At 39.5% G+C, this 21,960-nt stretch overlaps 1 protein-coding gene across 3 annotated transcripts in view; it reads left to right on the top strand.

The window, feature by feature from the left end:
- Positions 1 to 21,960, top strand: part of GREB1L (GREB1 like retinoic acid receptor coactivator) — a gene marked incomplete at its 5' end in the record, with an annotated part of 59,086 nt that overhangs the window by 7,002 nt on the left and 30,124 nt on the right. For 2 of the 3 annotated variants that reach the window (XM_084216865.1, XM_084216866.1), the window contains 9 exons: positions 594 to 770; positions 3,425 to 3,601; positions 5,508 to 5,630; positions 8,814 to 8,951; positions 10,785 to 10,922; positions 11,257 to 11,376; positions 13,105 to 13,242; positions 15,020 to 15,205; positions 20,821 to 21,147. In XM_084216865.1, the coding sequence (XP_084072991.1) occupies positions 594 to 770; positions 3,425 to 3,601; positions 5,508 to 5,630; positions 8,814 to 8,951; positions 10,785 to 10,922; positions 11,257 to 11,376; positions 13,105 to 13,242; positions 15,020 to 15,205; positions 20,821 to 21,147 (1,524 nt within the window). Of the gene's footprint in view, positions 1 to 593; positions 771 to 3,424; positions 3,602 to 5,492; positions 5,631 to 8,813; positions 8,952 to 10,784; positions 10,923 to 11,256; positions 11,377 to 13,104; positions 13,243 to 15,019; positions 15,206 to 20,820; positions 21,148 to 21,960 lie in introns of all 3 variants that reach the window. The other variant, XM_084216864.1, reaches the window with a different exon arrangement.

The following is a 21,960-nucleotide window of genomic DNA, read 5'->3' as shown; positions in this document are numbered from 1 at the left end:
CTGGAATTTCTAATATGTTTTAGAGAATTTAAAAATTAGTTTTTAGTTATTTTAATGTAATAAAGTCATTTTTAGTAGCCACTACTAAACTTCCATCATCAATTTTTATCATTCTTTTGTATTACTTAACGGTGTTTATGTATCGATGCTAGCCTTCTACAAGCAACTAAGAATAGTTTCTCTTGAGAAAACTGTAAATTAAAGTTTGGCAAAGAAAAAATAATCGTTGGCAGGTTTAAAGAGCTGTTTTCTGTTATTAAATCACAAGCTTATCCTCTTATTTTGATTGCTTTTGAAAAATTTGGTTTTGGAGCCATTCGATGTCTAATGTTTGGACACTTAAATTTCTTTTGTGCCTGTATATGTTTAAATATGTATATTTAAAATAATGTTATCTATCACCTCTGAAACTCTGAGCTAGTGGTTCTGGTGAGATGCTATCTTAATTTCCTCTATTTCCTTTAAAAAGGATATATTAAAATTCCAGTTACAGGATCAAGTTGTGAAGCCCATTTGCTTTCGCAACTGATGAAACAAAGAGAATTAAATGAATTCTTCTGAGGAGTTACCATTTGTTTTGCTTTGTTTTGTAGGTTTTTGTCAAGCAGGCAAGGATTTACGGTTAGTATCTCTGTGCATGGAGCAAATTGATATCCCAGCAGGCTTCCTGTTAGTAGGAGCCAAATCTCCCAACCTTCCTGAGCACATTCTAGTCTGCGCTGTTGACAAGAGGTTTTTGCCAGATGATCATGGAAAAAATGCACTTTTAGGTAAGAGATCTTTTTTTCCCTTTGTGTCATAATAATTCAGAGAAAAAAAAAAAAGCCAGTTGAAAATTATCTAATGTAATTTCAGCTAATAACCTTCTATTAGAAATATGTTGAGGAGAGGACTGACTTCATTAAATCAAATCTGTAGATGAACCTGCCTTAAAAGCCCATTTTAAAACAAGTCCCTGATTCCACAATTAATCACAATTGGATGTCCCAGATTTCTGTGTGGGCAGAAGTCAATTGCAGCCCTGGCATTCTAAATGTGAGCTATCCATATTCTCTTTATCTCAACTGGAGCTTACAGCATTTTCATTTAAGAAGAAATATGCTCATGCAAGTACTGAAAATGAACTATATAATTTTATTTTATTTTTCTTTATTAAGGGTTGATTTCTGCCCTCGGCTTCACCAGGATCATTGTTCTCAGGAGGAGTTCTGGGAGCAGTTTGTTTCCTTTAAAATCAATACATAGGGACACCCCGCCCTACCTTTCCCAATTATGTCATAATCTGTTACATTTATGAAGTTTAAAATTTTAGTACAACAATGCCTTTTGGTAATTGAAGACAGGCCTGTGTGTGCCTAGATTTCCTGCCTGGGTCACAACTGGTGCACATTTTAACAAGCTAGTAGAAGTGATTTAATGTATTTTGGATTCTTTAGCCTGTTTTGAATTTACTCTCTCATTTCTCCCTCCAGTCATTTTTCTGCCTAGGATATATTCAGAAAGACCTTTCAACAGGAAAGAAATTACAACGAAGGATAAATACCCTGATTTAACTGCATTGCTCAAATTCTGGTGCAGGTCACCAATATTTTGTGTAACTATTGGAAACGGCTTTGTTTTGCGCTTTAAGGTTGCGTCTCCATTGAATCCATTGGATAAATCCATACACAGCAAACCTTTGGGCTAAGGCAGAAGTGCCCCTGGCCTGAGTTAGATAGAGGCTGTGGTGTGATGTGCCCTCACTGGCATGACTGGGGATTTGGGATAACAGGGTACGCTTCAGGATTCAGAGGAGCTTCTCCCCTGCTAAGCAGGGGAAGTGTCAGGAGTCGACCTGTAAGGACTGATAGGCAGATGGTGTTTAAACCTGATTAAATGTGGTACTGCTTGTCTTTGTTGGTAAGCCTCCCCTCCGTCCCAGCTTTGTATCCATCCATCATCTCTGGTCTCATTTGTTAACAAGCCTGGTGACTCACACCTCTGGCACTGCTGAAGTTTCTGTCACTGGCACCTGTGAGCAAAGAACTGACTCAGTAGCTCTGAGAGACCCTGGTGACTCTTTCTGAACACTGTGGAGAGGCACCAGTAGATCCTGTGAGCTGCAAGGGAGTAAAGAAAGAATGATTCAGTCCCAGGAAAAACAAGATGAAGAAATTTGCATCTTGGCATCCTCATCGAAGCTGATAATGAGGCGCAGTAAGGCTAAAGACAATGGCCTAATTATTAAGAGTTTTATGGATAAGGCATTTTGTCAAAAACACTGAAGATCTTTGTCATAAATCTGTTATTTTGGCTGACAGGTGAGTGTAGGAACCAGCATCCTCCAAAGTGTTTGTCATTGTGAAAAATAACAATTGTAGCAAGAATGAAAAACTTACTCTCTTACAGATCTTAATGGATTAGTAAATGGAAAAAAACCTAAACAAACAAAAATAAAGCATTTCCACTAGGTATTAATCTGCTAGCAGTTTTATAAATAATTTTTGATATTCCACCGAAAATCTGTTTTGTTAAGGGCTGCAAGCAGTTCAGGGATGAGGGGCATGACAAGTAACACAACAGGGCTTAATTGTTCAGCATTAGATAATAGAGGGCTGATTCAAACAACAGAGATTTTAAGGCAGACCCATTTCAGAGCATACCCTGTGCTTTGTTCTTTGTTACACTGGTGCCATCGTTATGTCAGATTCCCATAGCTGTGAATGGCACTGGAAATCAAGGCTGCTTATATTTCTTAGTCTAGATCATATCCTCCAGACCTCAACTCAAAATTTCACCCCTTTCTGTGAAACCTTGCTGGGAATGTTGCAGAAAAACAGCCTTTGTCACTAAAGTGGTTACTTTCTTGAGAAGGTGTAGGTTTTTTAAACTATTTTGAAGCATTCCTAACTCTGGCCATGCAAATCTTGACATCAAGTGATTGCTTTCAAGATGTAATGAAATGTAAGGTTCGGCTTACTTGGAAAGTATTTTGTGTAAGAAGCCTCAGGGAAAAATTATTTGGTATTAATTTCAATCATATGAAATTGCTCTGATGAATTAGCCACTGTTTTGAGAGAGATGTCTGCAGTTTGGAACCCATGGTTTTTTAATATAGAAAAAATGGCTTTTTTTTTTTACCCTGATGGAAATTTCCTGGTGTGGCAACACAGTTCTCCCCCTGTCAAGCAGTTATTCTTCTCTGCACTGTGTAGAGTGGAAAACTGGTGGTAGGATTTTGGCGTAGGTCAGTGCGCCCCAAAGAGATGCAGGAGTTTCAGAAGAGCTGAGACTGACGCACATGTGCTGTGCTCACAGGAGCTGGCTGGCTGGAGGCCTCCAGTCCCCTGGAACTGGATGTGCAGGTAGGCTTAGATGGCCTTATTCCTAGCAGACAGTACAAGACATTTAATGTGTTTGTGTATCTTCTGCTTCTTTCTTCCAGGATTTTCTGGGAATTGTATAGGCTGTGGAGAAAGAGGATTTCGGTACTTCACAGAGTTTTCCAATCATATCAACCTGAAATTAACCACTCAGCCAAAGAAGCAGAAGCACTTAAAGTACTACCTAGTAAGAAGCTCCCAAGGTGTACTCTCAAAGGGACCCCTTATTTGCTGGAAAGGTAATGAAGGTGCCTATTCAATTAGGGTTGTTTCATGCTGTTAAGGGTGATGTTGAATGAAAAATTGAAAGTTGCTGTTGAAAGTGTATGCATTCAAAATTAACTGCTCGAAGGGAGAAATCTCACTGATTTCACCGAAGTTTGGATTTTGCCAAAGAAGTTGAAGTCTTAATAATAACCATGTGACTGTCAACACTCTTCTTTCATCTCCCCAGACTTTTGGTGGCAGCCCTAGATCTTCCATTTTAGAGTGTGCAGTCATCTTGGTAGAAGAAAAGAGGCTGCTCAGTCTGATGGTCTTCTATGTGCCCAAAGCGCACAGCCAGGGCTGTAGCACTGGTTTTCCACTGATATTCATCTTTGCAGGTGCAATCCAATCTGTCTCATGCCTGAGGATAGCTAGCATGCTGTAAGATTAAGAAAGCTCAGGGCATTGATCTCAGGGAAAGAAAAGACTTGGATGCTCCTGCCATTTGCAGTGTTTTACACTTGGTCTTACCTCTACCAGGGCAGCCTGTGAGATAGCGTGTGATGCAGGAGGGTGCATTTGTGACCTCAAGGCCAGGTAGCCATGGGGCCTCTTATTGGAGGATGCAGGTTTTTGGAGCTAGAACCATGCAAAGACTCAAGGAAAGAGTGGTTTACCCACTCACTGTCTACCAAGTTGGTTTATGTGCAGACTACCTGACCCTTTCATCTGTGGTCTCACTCAGTGAAGACAGAGTTTGATCTGGTCCCTGTTGTTCCAAAAAGTTGATGTGAGGAGAGGGGAAGCTCTGCAGGAGAACTGACAGACATCTGAGGAGTCACATCCTCATGTGAATAGCAGCATGACACCAGAAAGAGATGGTTATCACCGAGCTGTATGAGTGATTATAGTTTGTATCAGTTAGTGGTTCAAAAGGATCCTGGCTTCAGCTGCTTTTCTCTGTTACAAGGATAATTAACCACTGCTTTAGAATGCATGTGGATTTTCAACAGCATTTTTTCACAAAAATGACACAAATATTGAATTGGTAGTGAAATTCCAAATAAAGACAAAAGAAGCCTTATTTTACTTCTGGAATCTTTTTTTCTGAAACCCCTCCCTGATGCTCATACAGTTGGAGTTGGCTTGTGTCCTGGTAAATGCAGTCAGGAGTTAATACACATGTGGAAGAAGCAGGTACTGGTTCCACTTTTGGTTATATGCTAATTGCAGGTGTTCTGAGAAACCATGAACATTCAGAAAATCAACCAAAAGTCAACCTCATGGGCATTATTTTGATAAGACCTATTCCTATATTGCTGCCATCCATCTGGTAACCTTTCACTCTTCATTTAGATTATAGGTCTAATTAGAAGAAGAGTGCTTTTAAGCATTTAAACTCTTCTCCTAAAACAAATCCTGATTAGATCTCAGTTTGAAAAATGGATTAATATGTGATTTTCAAGATGACTTTCTCCTCCCTCAACTCAGTTTTCATCTAGACAGCGCTGAGATCTCACTGAAGGTTTGTAGAAGCATATGAAAAATCTGGGTTTCAGCACAATTTCTCCTTTTAAAGTGCAACATATGACAGTTTGTATACAGGTTGTGCCACAGAAGTCCCTGAGTATTTTCTGGGACATGTCCTATACCTTCAAATCTCTTGGAAGCTGTGATCCGAGGGCTCCTGCCATTTTGCAGCATCTGCTCTGTATTTGCCTGGCCCCCGAGTGGCCCCCAGGGAGGTTTTCTTAACTAGAGGACAGAGCTGACAAACCTGCCAGCCCGTGTTTCCCTTGGATGCTGCCATTTGCCGCTGTTTGTTGTTCGTGCTCTGTGTGTGCCGGTAACGTTTTGTCGCCTTTCGCCACCGCGTTGCTGAACTTTGCTGCCGGGAGGAGGCCTTGTTAATATGTACTGTAGCCGCTTCATTTGCAGAATGTAGAAGCAGGCAATCATCTGCTGCTAGCCTCTCTGCTAAACCAAATCCTTCGGTGTCACCGTCCACGACCCCAGAGGGTGGATCAGCTAATGGATACAAATCAGGGTTCACTCAGACAGGTAGGAGCTGAAAGTGCTGTAAAGATAACCATTGGGGGTGGTAAGTTACCTCAGCCGCTGGTGGGTCAGGGATGCTGTAAACAACTGGGTATTTACCTTGAGCCATGTGTAGATTACACTGGAGAGGATGCCTTTCAAAATTTGCTTTGGCAAAGACTAAGACCCAGGTGAGGCTGAAGGTTAGATTAGTCTCAAAACAACAACTGATGTAAAAGCATTAAACGATCTTTTGATTAATTTATTTGATTCTGTACCTTCTTGTTGAAACCCCTTTGTTTCCTTAATTTTTTTTGTGCATCTCAAAAAACTTCAATTACATGTTTGTAGGGAAGTGTTTGCTTAGTATATAAACTCGGCTATTTGTCTGGAAAAGGAGAATAATCTCCTTTTAGGGAGAGGGGACCAGATGTTATTTTATTTACTTGCTGATTTCCTTATTTATTTAAATTTCATTGCACGCAAAGGTGTACTTAGAATTGCAATTTCCCCATATGGATACAGTGGGTTTTCGTTATGTGAGCTAACAGGTCTCTCACAACCATTCTAGAAAGCTATTAATGATATCCTTAAATAAGGAGAAAATATAAAAATCAAATAGACATTGACTGACAAAGAAGCAGCATCTTAATATCATGTATCTATTTATTTATTGCAAGTAGACAAAATGCTTTTGTTTGAGCTTTCTTCCTCATTGCTTTATTGCAGCTTCATCTATGCTCTTGTATGTTTTTGTGTCTGTGCTATTTCTTGAAAAATTGAAAACAAGAGAAAATGGCTTGTTGCTATTAATTGATATGAATGTCCAAAACCATACGTTTCTTTAAAGGAGCATGAAATGCAGATAGAAAGCAAGATGGTTAAAATACTTCTTACACCTAGAAAGTTTGTCCAAAGGAGTAATAAACAAAAGCTGAACACAGGCATTCATATGAGATTATAATCACTGATTAGTATTCTCAGAGGCACTTCTCTCAGGTGGTTGCCCCTGTCTCTGTTGAGGAAGCTAAATGCTTTGGGTAAAATTAAATGACAGTGTGGTTAAAACACATCTGCATTTCATTGCACGATCCCTTGGCTTCCAGATCCAGGCATGAGAACTGTGCAGATGCATGAGAACCTGTTTATTTGGAGCAACAAGCATTCTAATATTTACACAGCTTTGTCTTCTATTGTATCTGCCAAGTTAATAGATACACCTTTTGCATACTGCTTTCTCCTTATCACTCCCTGCCATTTTCGGTCTGCTGGGTGTTTCTGTGTGTCGCTGTTTGTACTCCTAGGTCATGCTTGTCAAAACCTTTTCATCTCCTTCTACTGTTATCTCCTAGGGAAGATAATGCCACATACATACACGAGTCCCCTGTGACTGGGAGAATGGGGGAGAGCACCTTTTATTCAGTGGCATAAATTCTGACGTGTCACCTGTGATGTGGGGCTTTTCTGGCTTTTTCTCTTCTAGATTCTGCATAGCTCTTTCTACTTGAGTTTGCTTCTAGGTTGTTTTAAAACAGGACTACTTATTAGCAGGTTGTTTCCTGAAATTGTTTTCAGCTCATCATCAACTCATATCTCTTTTTTTCTTTAAAAGTTGCGTAAATGTTTCTGGTGAGCAGTTCAGTCTCTGAGTTCTACAAGACATAGTTATGGGCAGACAGCATCAAAAATATGGTTTTGGGCAGACACTTGAAGGGAAAATTCAATTCACATGTTAAGCAACTAGAAACAAGACTTTAGAAGAGAAAGATGAAGAATTTTAATAACTGGTATTTTAATAACTATAAGTCCTGATTGGGTAACAGAGTGGTGTTTAAACATATACCAGCCACACCCACATTCACAGATAAAATTTCAAGAAAATGTATTACAGTTAGAGATGGGGGACACAAAAAAACCCCAAAGCTTCTGGACAGTTTACTTCAAAGAAACTTCAACACGACATGTTTGCTACATCATATTTAATGGCAGACCAGTGTCTCCCTCCAAGGGCCTGACCTGGTGGTCTATTTTGTTAGCCATTCAAAGTATTTCCTATAAGCATGGAGAAGATTTTCTGGTGGGGCAGCAGCAGCAGCAGAGGCTTCTGTGTTAGCTCTTCATGTCAGTTACTATGTCTGGCAAAGAAGAGCTTCCTCCCACCCTCCTCCACCAAATGGTGTGAGGCCTGAGGGTGAATGTGTTTGGCAGATCAAGTTGGTCTTTGTCTTCTGTTTTCTTTAGGTGGCTGTTTAACTGGGACATCTGTAGGTGAACTTAGCCTCCTTTGCCTGCTTGTTGCAAACTACTTTCTGGACTGATGCTGAGTTAATATTCTTTCACTCTGGTTATAAGAATTTGGATTTGCCAGTGTATCAGCATCCAAATGCCAATTTTTTTCTTGAAGTAAATTGCAACTATGAAATGCCTGATGTTAAAGGGATTTACATGCTGAGAGGCTTGGAATCAGTTTTATACCGGGACAATATTCAAATTTGTTTCTTCTTCAGTTTATTCTTCTACAAAATAAGATTTATAAATTTTAGCCTTAGTTAAGTGCTCCATGAAGTTTGTTAATTTATGCAAAGACTTTGGGCTCAAATGCCCTTAATTTTTTACCCAGATTTATAAATGACATAAGCTTTTCATAGTTTTGTAGACAGTAGTGCTATCAGGAGGCTATATTTTTGGGTTTGGTTTTTTCTGTCCTTAGTCAAGCTTAGTTGTGTCTGACAGAGATTCAGTAGCTTCTTGTTGAAAATCTCAGGTGATGGAGATTCCACCACCTCTTTTAGGTAACTGTTTCCAGTGCTTATTCCCTATGCTTGCTGGCTGCAAGTTCCATAAGCTCTTTATCTTAGCTTCCTCATGTGAACCATGAGAAAACTGCATTTCCTTGCCTATCCCATGAGGCTCTTTTGAGGAGTAATAAGATAACCCTTTCTACAGTTAAAATATTTTTTGAGTGTGTGTGAGTGCAAAATACTGTGGAAGAGATCAATCATGGGTTCAGTAGATTATAAGATTCTATAGAAACACCCAGTTAAATGATTGTTAAAACTCCTGGAAGATACATGGTAATTTCTTAGGTGTGTAAAAAAATTCTTTGTAATTTATGCAGAGATGAGTTTTGATAAATGTGTATGTAATAAAAATTATATAGATATATATATAAATTTTAATCATTAATTAAACAACTTATATTCTCAGATTCCTCAGTGTTCAGTCCAGCAAAATCATCTTCTGCTGCTGTTAACTTAAGTGGAACACAGGACCCATCCCGGAACAAGAACATTGTGAAACCTCTGGCTCTGTCAGTACAGCTTGTAGGAAAGGCATTTGCTGCAGGTATGGCTTTGCTTTCCAAAACATCTGAGAGCCAAGGGAATCATCAGCTTAACAGCCAAGAAAAGAGAATGCTACTTTTTTGGTGGAAATGGGAAAGGAAAACATTCACTAGCATTCTCCAGAACTCTCATATTCTTGCAGTCTTTGGCACAGAAATTTTTGCAGTTAGTACTGTCCCCAGGCCACACCTTGGCTTTCAGATTTAACATCCTGGTAGGAGTGCAGTGATGTCTCTCTCTGCACTTCCTAACTGTAAGAGAGCATAAATGTCACCTCTTGATATCACTCTGATTCCTGCCTCAGTAATTGAGACTTGTGTGCAGTTCTGAATTTCTAACAATTATAGTTCCTCCACATACATGTGATGGATTTTAGTCTCATTTTAAGGAGTTTTAATATAGCTGCTGTTTTAATTGTTTATTTCTGTATTGTGTGTTTAATAAATTGTAACCCTCAACTGTGACATCTAAATCCCACGTTGACACTCTGTTGGGATAATCTGATTGTTTTTTACTTTAGGTGGTTCATCTTTGAGCAATAAAAAAGAAATCATCACACTTATTGCAGGACAGTATGCTTGAATAAGAAAATGTATCTATTCATTTGTTTTATACATGCACATGAACATGTATATATGATTTTATACATGATGTATTACATCTGCTATTTAATACAACATGGGATTGGTTATGGTATACAATACAATTATGTTTTATCTAATAAATCATTAACAGTTCTTTGTGCAAAATACCTTTCCCCCTCCGTACTTGTGTGATTTTATTTTGCACTGAAATTTCTTCCCAGCTTTTCAACCACTTTAACTGACCCATGCCCACCATACAAAATTGTTGACTCAGAGTAGAAATGAGGAGCTTACAATGGGCAAGTGAGGTTATTCATATTTTGTAATTGGCAATTGTACCAGAATTTATTTGGAGTCTGCAGCTGGTGAGTTCCATTGTTTTAAGCTACACACCCACATCTCTAACACTTCCAGTTGCAGCTGCCATCAGCAAACTGCTGCACCATCTCCTGGTGTTGCTCCTGGAATGTGTTCTTGGGAGCTAAATCCTTGTGAAGCTGGCTGATATCAGCAAGGAACTGGAGTTTCCACTGGCCTCCATTTTGGCAGTTTATGCCATTTTTTTTTCCTCTGCAAAAACTTTGTTCTGAAAAAGAATGAGAGCAATGAGTGATGATAACTTCTGGTGATCATCCATTGTGGATACAGCGGGTCCTGCCAGAGTGTCAGGCTTGCTGGGACTGGAGAATCACCTTAGGCAGAAGTAGCAAAATTAAGCATGGCTTGCCTCAGGAATGCTCAGGCCATGTACACTTTGCAGTAAACTGCCCTGTCTTCCCCTTCCCTGTCCTTTGTTAAGGCTTTAGATGAGAGCCCTGTAATGAATTACTGTGCATAGCATAGGGATGACTGGGGGAAAATTTCTAAGCCACTTGTGGCTTAGAAATCTTAACAAACTGAGTTCGTGATGTATATTTTAAAAAATTTTTTGCTGTGTAAGAAAATATGTCACGAACTTCGCAATAATTTTGTGTGTGTGCAATTTTTTATTGTGTTTTGGTGGGGCTTTCTTTGCATTTTTTCTTCCACCTATCCCTCCTCCCCTTGAAATCTGGACACCCCTTTTCAAGGCTTGGTTTTGCAATCTGAATGTTTCTTTACCGAGTACATTTCATGCTTTCCCTGGAGTGTGGTTTTTTTCAGTCCCGCATCTCGCCCTTTTCTTTTGCATCAGTGTATGGCTGTATTATTTTATTTGTTTATTTTCAAGATTGTCTCAAGGCACACACTCTGTATTTTATTATACTCAGCTCCTCTTTCCCTGTGTGCCACGGATGTTGCTAATGGAAACGCTAATGGAGGAAGAAATAATGCATTGAGTACTACAGTCTCTCGGCCAATGCCTCACTCGACATCTCCAAGTCCTGGCTGTGCAGCCGGAGATCAAGGTAAAGAAAACCTCTCTGTGTTTTTATTCTAAGCTGCATTGGATGGTGAGCTTGGAATTTGTGATTTTGTTCTTCTTCCAATTGTAGCTGCTCCTACTGTTCAGTCTTTACAGATCCATTTGCTTTTTGGCATGGCATTAATGATAATGCTGGACATTTTAGCACAGGTAGCAATGTTTTTCATATCACAGTCTGGTTTTATGTGAATCTGGGTATGAGCCTCTGGTGCTCTGCGATGTGATACCCGCTCAACACCGCTGGGAAATGGAGGTTGGGCTGGAATTTGGTCATTTGGGAGGACAGGGTTTAGAATTAATTTTTGCTTTCCTTCCAGCATCTATGTCCAGTTCTGGGCCACCAAAGAAACGCCACCGAGGATGGTCTCCTGGGTCCCCAGTCCCCCCTCCTGGTTTAGCAGTACCTGTTCCTACCATCCGGCCTTCAACCAGAGCAGGTAAAACTTGAATGACACCGTTTCATTTGCTAAAACGTGAACTCAGCCAGCCCAGCAGCCCTGTGCTGCACCTCTCACGTGTTGCACAGTAAACATGACTGATCTTGTCAAAGTATTTAAGCACAACATGGAGTATTTAAGCACACCATGCCCCCAAAAAAGCACATAGGATTGCTCGGTCCTGGTTGTTGTAATCTAAGATGCGACACAGGGGATGTAAAGCTGCTGGGGGGGAGAGAGGAAGGGAAGAGGCAAATAATATTATTTAAAATACAAAGCTAAAAGAAATCCATGGTTCCCCCAACTGTAACTCAGTTGTTCTAAAATTGTGCAGGTGTATGGATATATGAATATATTTCAAGGATTTTTCATTAGCCTTCACCTTGACTGCTGTGTCTCAGTCTGGTGTGGGATGCTACAGAGCCCGTACACTCTGTTTCTGCATGGGAAAAACAGCTTTATATAATTTTGGCCTAACAAAGGACACTGATAGTGATACACTAGGTGATCTTCAATTAAAAGCAGAAAGTGAGGCCAAATGCTAGTTGTGCATGGAAAAGCTGTAGGAGTTTAACATCATGACATGAAATAGAATAAATTACAAATACTGATGTATATCCATGTCAATAACTCTTTATTCATAACTGTTAATAAAACTGTTCACTATTTGAGTACTTTTCAGTTGTGAGATTTAGCATATTTTCTAAAGGGGAATAAAGAGTTATTTATTCTTCTCTCTATAGAGTGAGAGAATAAGCATCCAAGGAATGAAAAAGCCATTCATCAAAATGCTCAATGCTTTTTTAACTCTGCTCTTGAGGACTTGGTTTTAAGATATTTTGGAATTGTTTTCAGAGATATTCATCATAGGAGGAAAGGTTACATGGTATTGCAGGCCTGCTTTTCTGAACACCTCAAATTGCAGCTTTTGTCAGTTTCTATCTTCAGAAACTTGCTGAAGAGACATGATATAAGGCAATCTCCCCTCTTTGTTGAGTTTGTCTCCACTAATCTGCTACCTCTCTTATGTACTCCATTTTCTATGAGTCTTTAGTAGTACTTTTTTCTATTGGATAAACAGTTTACCCTGGTAAAATGTATGCATTCATTCATCCTGCCTTTGATGTTTTTCTCTTGATGTCATGGTTTGAAAAAGTGGTTGCAAACCACCAAATGAAGCCTAAGAAACTTGTGAAGCAGGCCTTACTCCGAAACCTGATTACAGATTACAAAATTCTTGCGCTTGGTTTCCTTTATTTATGAAAGCTGCTGCTGCTCTTTCATGAGTAAAGCCTGATTTTTATCCTTGTAGCAACTATCTAAGGGCAACTTTGAGATTTTGGCCTGCTTTTATTTTTCTTATCTACATATATTCTAGGTCAGGAGTTGAAGCAGTTTCTTCCCTTGTATTGAGAGGCAGTATTGGGGGGTGGCCTTTTGGCTTAGTACTTGGCTTTGTTTAAAGATGCATATTCAAGCCGGTGTTTTGCTCTCTCATTCTCACTAACAATACAGTCGCCAGAAAAAGTTTTATTTTAGGGGTGGGTCTACAGGAGGATATAGGCTCTTCATTTAAATTGCTTAAAACTATAGCAGGAAATGCAGAGACCTTTTGAATTTTACTACAGTTAGTGATTTACAGTAATTTTTTTTTCTTATTTGTTCATAAGGCCAAATCACAGTATGAGCCTTTTAGTAATGGAAGCCTCTCTTTTCTTTATTTTATAGAGCCTCTTTTGTCAGTCCCAGTTCCTCAATCCATGTTAACTGGAATTTTACAGCCTCAACCCCTCCCAGCAGGGGAGACTGTAATAGTTCCTGAAAACCTGCTGAATAACTCGGGAGTCAGACCAGTGATTCTGATAGGTAAGTCTTACACTGGGTAATCAAATGCTGCATTTTGTACTAATACACACTGCCCAGGACAAAGGGGGGTTTATTTCTTTCTGTTGGTTCTGGCATTCAGTACAATACAAAGTCGGTTTGTCACAGATAGTTTCCTTTAGTTGCTCAATATTTAAAACTGAGAGTCAGGCGATTTCTGGACAACCTGATTTGCAAACAGGTCACCTCTAGGTCAAATTTATGCAGAACCACTAGCCAAATCTAAGTTTTATACAAATAAGATTTTTGTAAAACCCAAGAAGAGAACAATTTCCAAGTAATGAAAATAGCTTTCTGGTATAAACAACTTATAAACCAAGCAAATATTTCCTGCAGCATTTATAGTTCAAATCTTGAAGCCCCAGAATTCTACGTGAGAACCACAAAATTGATTTGCACTGAATAAACAGAAGTAAATCATACTAACTTTTTGTCATTTATAGTCCATAGTTCTGGTAAGCAATTGAGATAACAGATCAGGCTTCAGGCTTTTAAGATCCTTTAGTTGTATAAAGTACTTTGCTAACCCTTAGAAAGACATTGCTTTAAGAGTATGACTTTTAATGTGAATATGCCTTTCAACCTGAGCTATTTGGGCATAATACATTAAAATAGATGGGTCAGCTAGTGCTGCCAAAATTTTGATGAGTGACTTTTTTTTTCCACTCTAAATTTTATTTAGGTCCAATATAGTATGGATGGTCATATAAAGTAGCTTCAGTGTCAACAGAACGTGCTTGTCAATACAGTCTGTGGAATAATTTTCCCCAAAGGAATGGAGAAGTTCTCCAAGTCCTGACTTGCACAGATAATTTTAATACACACAGCTCCTGGAGAATTAACAGGGCCATGTACACCAGTAAATCTGTCAAGGATAGGGTTACGCTTCTGGTTTGTTTTGCTTAGCGTTGTTTTCTGGAAGCCGATTATAAAGCTCTAGCCTGGTGCTCTAATGGTTTTCAGAGAAACACTTCCTTATTAAAGATGAGGGTGCCTACAGCCATCAGCTTAAGTGCAAACTGAATGCAGCCCTTAGGCTCTTGGAGAGCTGCCATTAAGTCCTCAGTTAGGCTAAACGTTAGTGGCCCTGAGAAACAGCGTCCTATTAATAGTACAGAACCAGATGTACCCAAAAGGATGGATTTGGCAAAATCTCTGTGGAAATGCTTCTTTTGAAATGAAAAACATTCTGAAGGAAAAGAGGAGTTAGCCTGTGCTCCTGTGCTTTACCTTACGGAATAGCCTGTTTAGTCGTCAATGTTTATTTTACCTGTTTATGAAAATAGAATGGGGAGGTGGCAAAAAAAGTGAAATCAATCACAGCAATACCACAGTGGCTGAATCAATGCTAACGTGACTTATGCTGCTTTTATAACATTAAGATCAATGTACTTTTGCTTTCATTGATTTTTCTTCTTCGTACACTATATTATGGAGAATCTGTATTTAAAGGTCAGGTAAGACCCAAACAGATGTTATCCAAATACAGATGAGAATATTAATAGTTATTACCCTGCTGGATATCATGCAGTTAATGTTAGTTCTTGCAAATGTATGTGATCATTTGTGGTAAAACACAGCAGAGGATCCCTGGGCTATAATTTATTTTTTAAGCTGTTATAATGCCAAGAACAGTCATTGGTGCAATGTATTTTGCCAGACAGCTTTATGAAGATGTTTGGAAATGTATTATTGTGCAAGATTTCATGTAATGGCAAATTTTATTAATTTCTGGGGGGTTTTGTTTGTTTTATCATAGGCTATGGCACTTTACCTTATTTCTATGGAAATGTTGGTGATATTGTTGTAAGTCCCTTGCTGGTGAACTGCTACAAGATTCCACAGCTGGAAAACAAGGATTTGGATCTCTTGGGTTTGTCCAGCAGTCAGCTGCTAAGTGTGGAGAATATGATACTTTTAACCATTCAGTATCTTGTCCAGCTAGGTAAGCAATTTGTCATAAGTACTTGGTTTTATTAGACACTGTCCTTTTTTTCTTCATACCTCCTTTATGTCCCTTTTAGGACCAGTTTTCTGGCTGCTTTTGTGGCTGGAAGAGGCAAGTGGCTCCATCTAGTGTGTGTGACTTTGCCACTTTGCTCCTGAAACGGAAGAAGTGAAGTGAATTTAAAGGCTGATGCTGCTCCTACTCTCCATATGGGGATTGACCAGGTCACCTTTGTGAAATGGATTTGCAATGCAGATAACTCATTTTCTTAGGGTATCAAACCATCAGTTATCACAGCCCTTTCTAAGGACACTTGGTCTGTTTTATTCAGTTTTGTGACAAATGCTGGCAGATGTGTGATGGTTGTCATTGTTTTGGTGACAGCACTGTTTACATGAAAACCACATTTGTTATTCAGACTAAGGCAAGGGATTCAGTGAATATCTCGTTCTTGTAAATGTTTTTGAAATGGACTTTTTGCAAGTTTGAGAGCAAACCAGCAAGCCACATTTTTTTTCCTCTTATTTCAGGTCCAGTCATTTTCCCTACCTTAGAATAAAAAGAACAGTGGTAGCAGCAAGATTTTAGAAGTTAAAAATGGGAGAGTTTTGGGAAACTTCTATGGTTGTCTCACCCAAATTTTTGTATTTGAAAAGATGCCACTTATCATAGGGGAGTGTGAAGTTACTTTTGTGAAGAGCACAGTGCATCTGTAATACATAATGGTATGAAATATGCAGGTGTTCCAAAAGCAGCTGATAACAACTGCTGATAACCTTTCAGTCTGGGGACCAAACGTGCTCCAAACCCCAAGCATGCAGGTTTCACCCATGAGTGCTTCTGCTTCTCTGCAGTTCTGTGGGAGACAGGAAGGAAACCATTTTCCATGTTGCAATACTCTCTAAGTGACCTGTTAGCTTTGTTTATCATTTTCTGCCTCACTAGTTCATTGGATGCCATGTTAGAACTGACAAAGGGTTTCTTATTTTTTAACAGGATATTTTTCTGTTACCTTCTTTCAGTGGGCCCAAATTTGTTATTTGAGGTTTCCATCTTTATTGGAAAGTTGTAGAGTGTGCGTGGTAAAACCAGCTGCTTCACACAATTCTGGATTGATAGAAGCAGCTTGCAAATTTGTAGCCAGCTGATAACAGCCTTTCCAGTTAAAAATAAACTATTTGTTGAAACCTGTGAGTCAGTGAATCATGCTTCATGAGCAAGTCTAACTTTAGGTGGATGCGTCAAGTCTATACTTGCTGCAAACTAGAGGAGGCTTCATGCAAAGCTTCTGTAGCTGAACTGTGTCCATTGAGCGCTGTGATTTCAGCATAAAGCAGTTCTCTTGTTAGCAGGTGTTTAGTTTGGCTTTTGTTCTTAGCTGGGCAAAGCTGGATAGTTTGCTATTTGACCTTATGTGGAGACATGTGGCAGTACTGTAAGATGAAAGAGCCTAATGAGGAGAAAAGTAAAAACATTCTGTAGAGGAGGGGATCAAAACACGTTGCTGGTTTGAATATTGCTGTAAACTTAAAACTGTTGGAATTGTGACAGCTGCACCGAAATGTAGCCTTTGTCCCATGTTGTTAATTCAAGGCAGATTAGAGATGATTGGAAGGCGGCCAGATTGAAAAGTTTTTGACAAGAAGAGACAAATGCACATATAAATTAACAATTAATTCATGTAAGCCTCTTTTTTTTTTATTGAGAAAGTAGGACTAAAATGTTTTTCTTTTCTCCAGAGTATATTGCGAAAGAGTAAGATAAAGACCAAGATAAAAATGCAGGCAAAAGCATAAAAGAGAGTCTTGCCTAATTTTTTGCAGATCTCACTACTTGTATAAAATATATTTGCAGATGACTGTGATCACGGATGATAAGAATAATATCTGTGGAAGTGTTCCTTTTTTGGAAAAAAAAAGGATATAGCTGAGAATTCCTGTCAGTGTTCTTGTGAAATTATGGCATTAATTGTAGGATGATGCTGTTGTGTTTTCAGAAATCAGCTGAGCAGCTCGTGATGATATTACAAATCAAAGTATAAAAACCAAATGCATTTCTGATGCTTTAAACCTTCTTTGAAGACTATACATAGTTAAACCTGTGATTGTGAGCTGTAGCGTGGCTATAAATAAATTCCACTGACTGTGATAAAGGAATAAGTAAAAAAAGATAAAGAAGTGTGTTTGATTTTAGTGGGTTTTTTTTTTAGTCTACCTCCGGGACTTATCCAGATTTCACACTTGTTACCTTTGGCAGCTTTCATGGTGAAGTGTTCTTAAGCTTTGTTACAGAATGGCTTTGTTTTTGTATATCAGAATGCCCATTTTTGCAGTATGGGTTACATTCCATCATTTGCAAGCATCAGCTTTTTACTATTGCGCTGCCATTTCTACAAACACAATCTCAGCCTATGCAGTGCTAAGGTGGTCTGTGTTCTGGTTGAAAAAGATTTCTGAACCCTGCATTATAGCTCCTGTTCAGGATTCTGAAATCATTCTCCTTTCTCTCCGTGCATTGTTGTGGTGCATTTGAGTAATTTTGACTCTAGATTTGTGTGCTGTGACACCCAGAGGTGTTTTGTAGTTTTAATGTCCAAATGCACATCCTGACTCAAGGCTCTGGCAGGGCTCTGCTGTGAGTGGAAGGGATAGTCAGAAACTAAAAGCAAGAGCTTGTTCCAGCAATTCTCCTGTCTTAGGTGGTTAGAGAAGTAGTCGCTGTGGGATGTACCCTGCAGTTTGTCTACCCAGAAATAAGTGCCATCCAGAAATGGATGACATTTGAATATATTGACTTAAACTGTATAGAATAATAGAATAGAATCATTGCAGCGTTGAATCATTTAGGTTGAAAAAACTTTTTAGATCAGTGAGACCAGTTATTAACTCAGCACTGCCAGGTTCACCACTAAACCATGTCCCCAGCTGCCACATCCATGTGTCTGAATGCCTTCAGGGATGCTGAATACACCACTTCCCTGGGCAGCCTATTCCAATGCCTAACCACCCTTTCAGTGAAGAAATTTATCCTAATGTCCAATCTAAACTTCCCCTGGCACAACTTGAGGCCGTTTCCTGTCACTTGTTATCCAAGAGAAGAGACCAATCCCCACCTGGCTACAGCCTCCTGTCAAGTTATGGTAAAGAGCAATGAGGTCCTCCTGGCCCTCTTTTTCTCCAGGCTAAACAACCTCAGCTCCCTTTTCCCATAGAACTTGTGTTCTCCAGCTCTGCTGCCCTTCTCTGGACATGCTCCAGCCCCTCAACATCCTTCCTGTAGTGAGGGGCCCTGAACTGTACACAAGGCTCAAGGTGTGGCTTCACCAGTGCTGAGTACAGGGGAATGATCCTGGTCCTGCTGGCCACGTTATTTCTGGTGGAAGTCAGGCACTGGCCTTCTTGGCCAGCTGGGCGTGTGCTGGTTCATGCTCAGCCAGCCATCAGCCAACACCCCCAGGTGCTTTTCTAGCAGGCAGCTTTCCAGGCACTCTTCCCAAGCCTGGTGCACTGCTGGGGGTTGTTGTGACCCAAGGGCAGGACATGGCACTTTGTTCTGTTGAATCTCAAACCATTGTCCTCAGACCATTGATCCAGCCTGTCCAGATCCCTCTGCAGAGCCTTCCTGCCCCCCGTCACCTGCAAGCTGCTTGAGGGTGCTCTCATGCAGAATTACTGAATACTGGGAGTTGAAAGGGACCCATAAGGATCATCAAGTCCAGCTCTTAAGGGAATGGCCCATATGGAGTTTGAATGTACCACCTTGGCATTATTAGCACTGTGCTATGACCAACTGAGCCAATCTCACTGAACCCCCTTGCCCATATCATCAATATAGATATTAAACAGACTGGCCCTAACACTGAGCCCTGGGGAACACCACTTGTGACCGGACACCAACTGACTGTAACTCAGATATTAATATTTTATGATATTGTTTATTTTGCAGTTTTGTTTTTGAAATCAATATGATCAGTTGCATGCTCATTTCTGTAGAAAAGCATCTATATATTCCCTTTCAGCATCAATATTTTTTTAAGGAAACTATTCACAATCAAAATCAATATCTATCATTTTGTCTTACATCTCATCTGATATTAGTTCCATTATTTTTCTGGACAGCTGTACTTTCTTATAAATAATCTGAGTAAAATTCTGTGTATTTTCATATTGAGAATCTGCTTTTCCATTTGTACCATTATTTTAATCTTCTTGGATTCATGATGATGACCCTTGTGTTTAGAGCCTAAGTAGCCTCCCTCAATCAGCAAAAGCTTGCTTTAATTTCTGTTAGTGGGTAGCATAATTTTCACTTGTTACTTTATTTCTGCAGAGGAACATTCTTCTCTATTGATATCTGTCTTTTTTTTTTTTTTAATTTTGAGCTCTTCAAGGACCTGGAATGTGTGATGCTTTTTTAGAAGGAAAAAAAAATCCATTTCCAAAAGAGAACTCTAAAAGAGAGCATTATGTTCATGCTGTGTTAAATTGGACTCTTCAGAATTTTTCAGTTTGCATCAAAAATGAAAACAGCCTTTCACTTGCAAGTTTATAGTTGTCTTACCATGCTATCGTAACTGGATGTGGCACTTTCCATTTGTTACTTCTCAAAAAGGCAAAAATGACAACAGGTGGCAGTTTTTACAGATTCTCTGCTGTGGGTTATTTACCCACACCCTGTTTCTCACACGACCTTTCTGTTTCCTGGCCTGAAAGAAAACATAAACCCAAACCCAGTATTTCACATCTCTCTGATATTTAAGGCTCCCCCCTGCCCCGTTTAGTCAGAGAAAAGCAAGATGCTGAAGTGTGAAGCTGCCTCCTTTGGCACTGATACGAGATCTTGGCAATATAAGCCATGGTTACTTTTTACTCTGTGTTCATGAATGTTTTTAACTGTTCCTGAATATCTTTGACAATGAGACAAAGCTAACTGAACAGAATGTTAATTGAAGTTCAGTTGGAGGACTGATGCCAAGATAGGGTGGCTTATATTTCTGTTTTCCTGTTCATGTTGACAGTGCAGTTGACAGAGTCTGGGGAATGTAGATGTAAAGTTGAATATTCTTCTTTAGGTTAGGTGCTTGCAGATTTGCTAAATTAATTTAATTAAGCCGAGGAAGAGGTTAAACAAGTTTATTTGCATCCATGCTTAGTTGATTAGTGTGCAAGATGAGAAAAAGCAAAACCAAGAGCACTTAACAGGCTTTGTCAGGCTGCATGGCTGTGATTAGGCTACAAGGATAAGCATTTTGGTTTTCTGCTGCAAAAACATATGGCTGCATGCTCAGTCCTTCTCTTCCAGGCAAAAGGCACATATTTTCCCACTCCCTTGTTTGTCCCACCAGTTGCTGAAGCTAGGAGCGAGGTGTAATGCCTCATTGTTTGGAGGAGAAAAAAAAGAAAAAGGCGGTGGTGAAAGAGAAGGGCTTCTAAAATAAAAAACCAAGAACAAGCCATGTGGGTAGATATCCACTGAGTAGCAAGTGGGGTTTTTTAAATGTAAAAAAATGTGGTGAAGGAGCTTGTCAGATCGAGACAGACACGTAATTATTCCTGGTTCAATAACATTTTTATATGAGACACTGTTCTTCTATTTGTTTGTTTTCCTTGTAGGTCCTGACCAGATACCCCTGAGGGAAGAATTTGAGCAGATCATGTTGAAAGCTATGCAGGAATTCACTCTGAGGGAGAGATCCTTGCAAATGAGTGCACAGTGTATCTCTGTGTCACCAGGCCAGCTCCCTTGGCTTGCCAGGTTAATCGCCAGCGTGTCTCGGGATCTCGTGCACGTGGTTGTCACCCAGAATTCCCTGGCAGAGGGCATCTCTGAGACCTTGAGGTCTCTCAATGAAATGAAACATCAGCAAAAGCTACCAGATTATGTAGTTGCCATTTGTGCATCCAAGATTAGAGGAAATGAATTCTGTGTGGTGGTTCTAGGTGAGTATATTTGCAGACTGCTTCAAATGGCAATGCCAAATTCATTTTCTTGAGTTATTGATCTGGTTTTTAAATCTCTTTTGTTCTTTTTATTCTCCTTTGTATTGTTGCACTGCAATGTCAAAGTTCACTGTATCTTCAGCAAGACTTGGAGCCAGTCATTATTACTTCTTGAGAGACCTGAGACTTTTTTGTTTGTGTGATTGCCTTAGAAAATATCTTGAAGTGACCCAGTGACAAAATAGTTCCTTTGTCTTTGTTTCCTGTAACAACTGTGATGTTTTACATGGCAGGGTCTTCTGCAGACTGCTTAGAACAGAATGTGCTTTTCATCCTTTTTGTCCTCATTTTTATCCTTTTTGTTCTGCACTGATGACTGGCTGTGCACTGATGACTGTCTGTGTGTGCATGAGTGTGTCTGGATGGAAATGAACTTTGACTAGTCATCTTCCCTTCGTAGGCAGATAAATCAGTAATGCATTTTTTTACTTTTAAAGTCTTTTTTCTCCCACACTCGGGATAATTACTTTTTTCCTATTTATCCAGAATCCTCCATTAATTCTAAGGTGCAAATACTTACTTTGAGTATCATTTGTCATACAAGTATGCAAAATGATGTGCAATCACAAAGAACCTGCTAAAATTAGTTATATCAACTAATTCTCCAGTCACTAATGAAGCAGACTGAGACGGCTCTCCCAGTCTACTGGGTAAAGGCAGTGGAGATCCATGATTGAAGATCAGAGTGCCCCAGACTTCTGGGATGAGGAGATTGTGTTGACAATAAATTGTATTAAGGTTTGCTCTCACTCT

Source organism: Fringilla coelebs (genome assembly GCF_963513975.1).
Source record: "Fringilla coelebs genome assembly, chromosome: 1".
Taxonomy (NCBI): domain Eukaryota; kingdom Metazoa; phylum Chordata; class Aves; order Passeriformes; family Fringillidae; genus Fringilla; species Fringilla coelebs.
The sequence above is the reverse complement of the archived record's forward strand: the minus strand, read 5'-3'. Positions and strand labels throughout refer to the sequence as shown.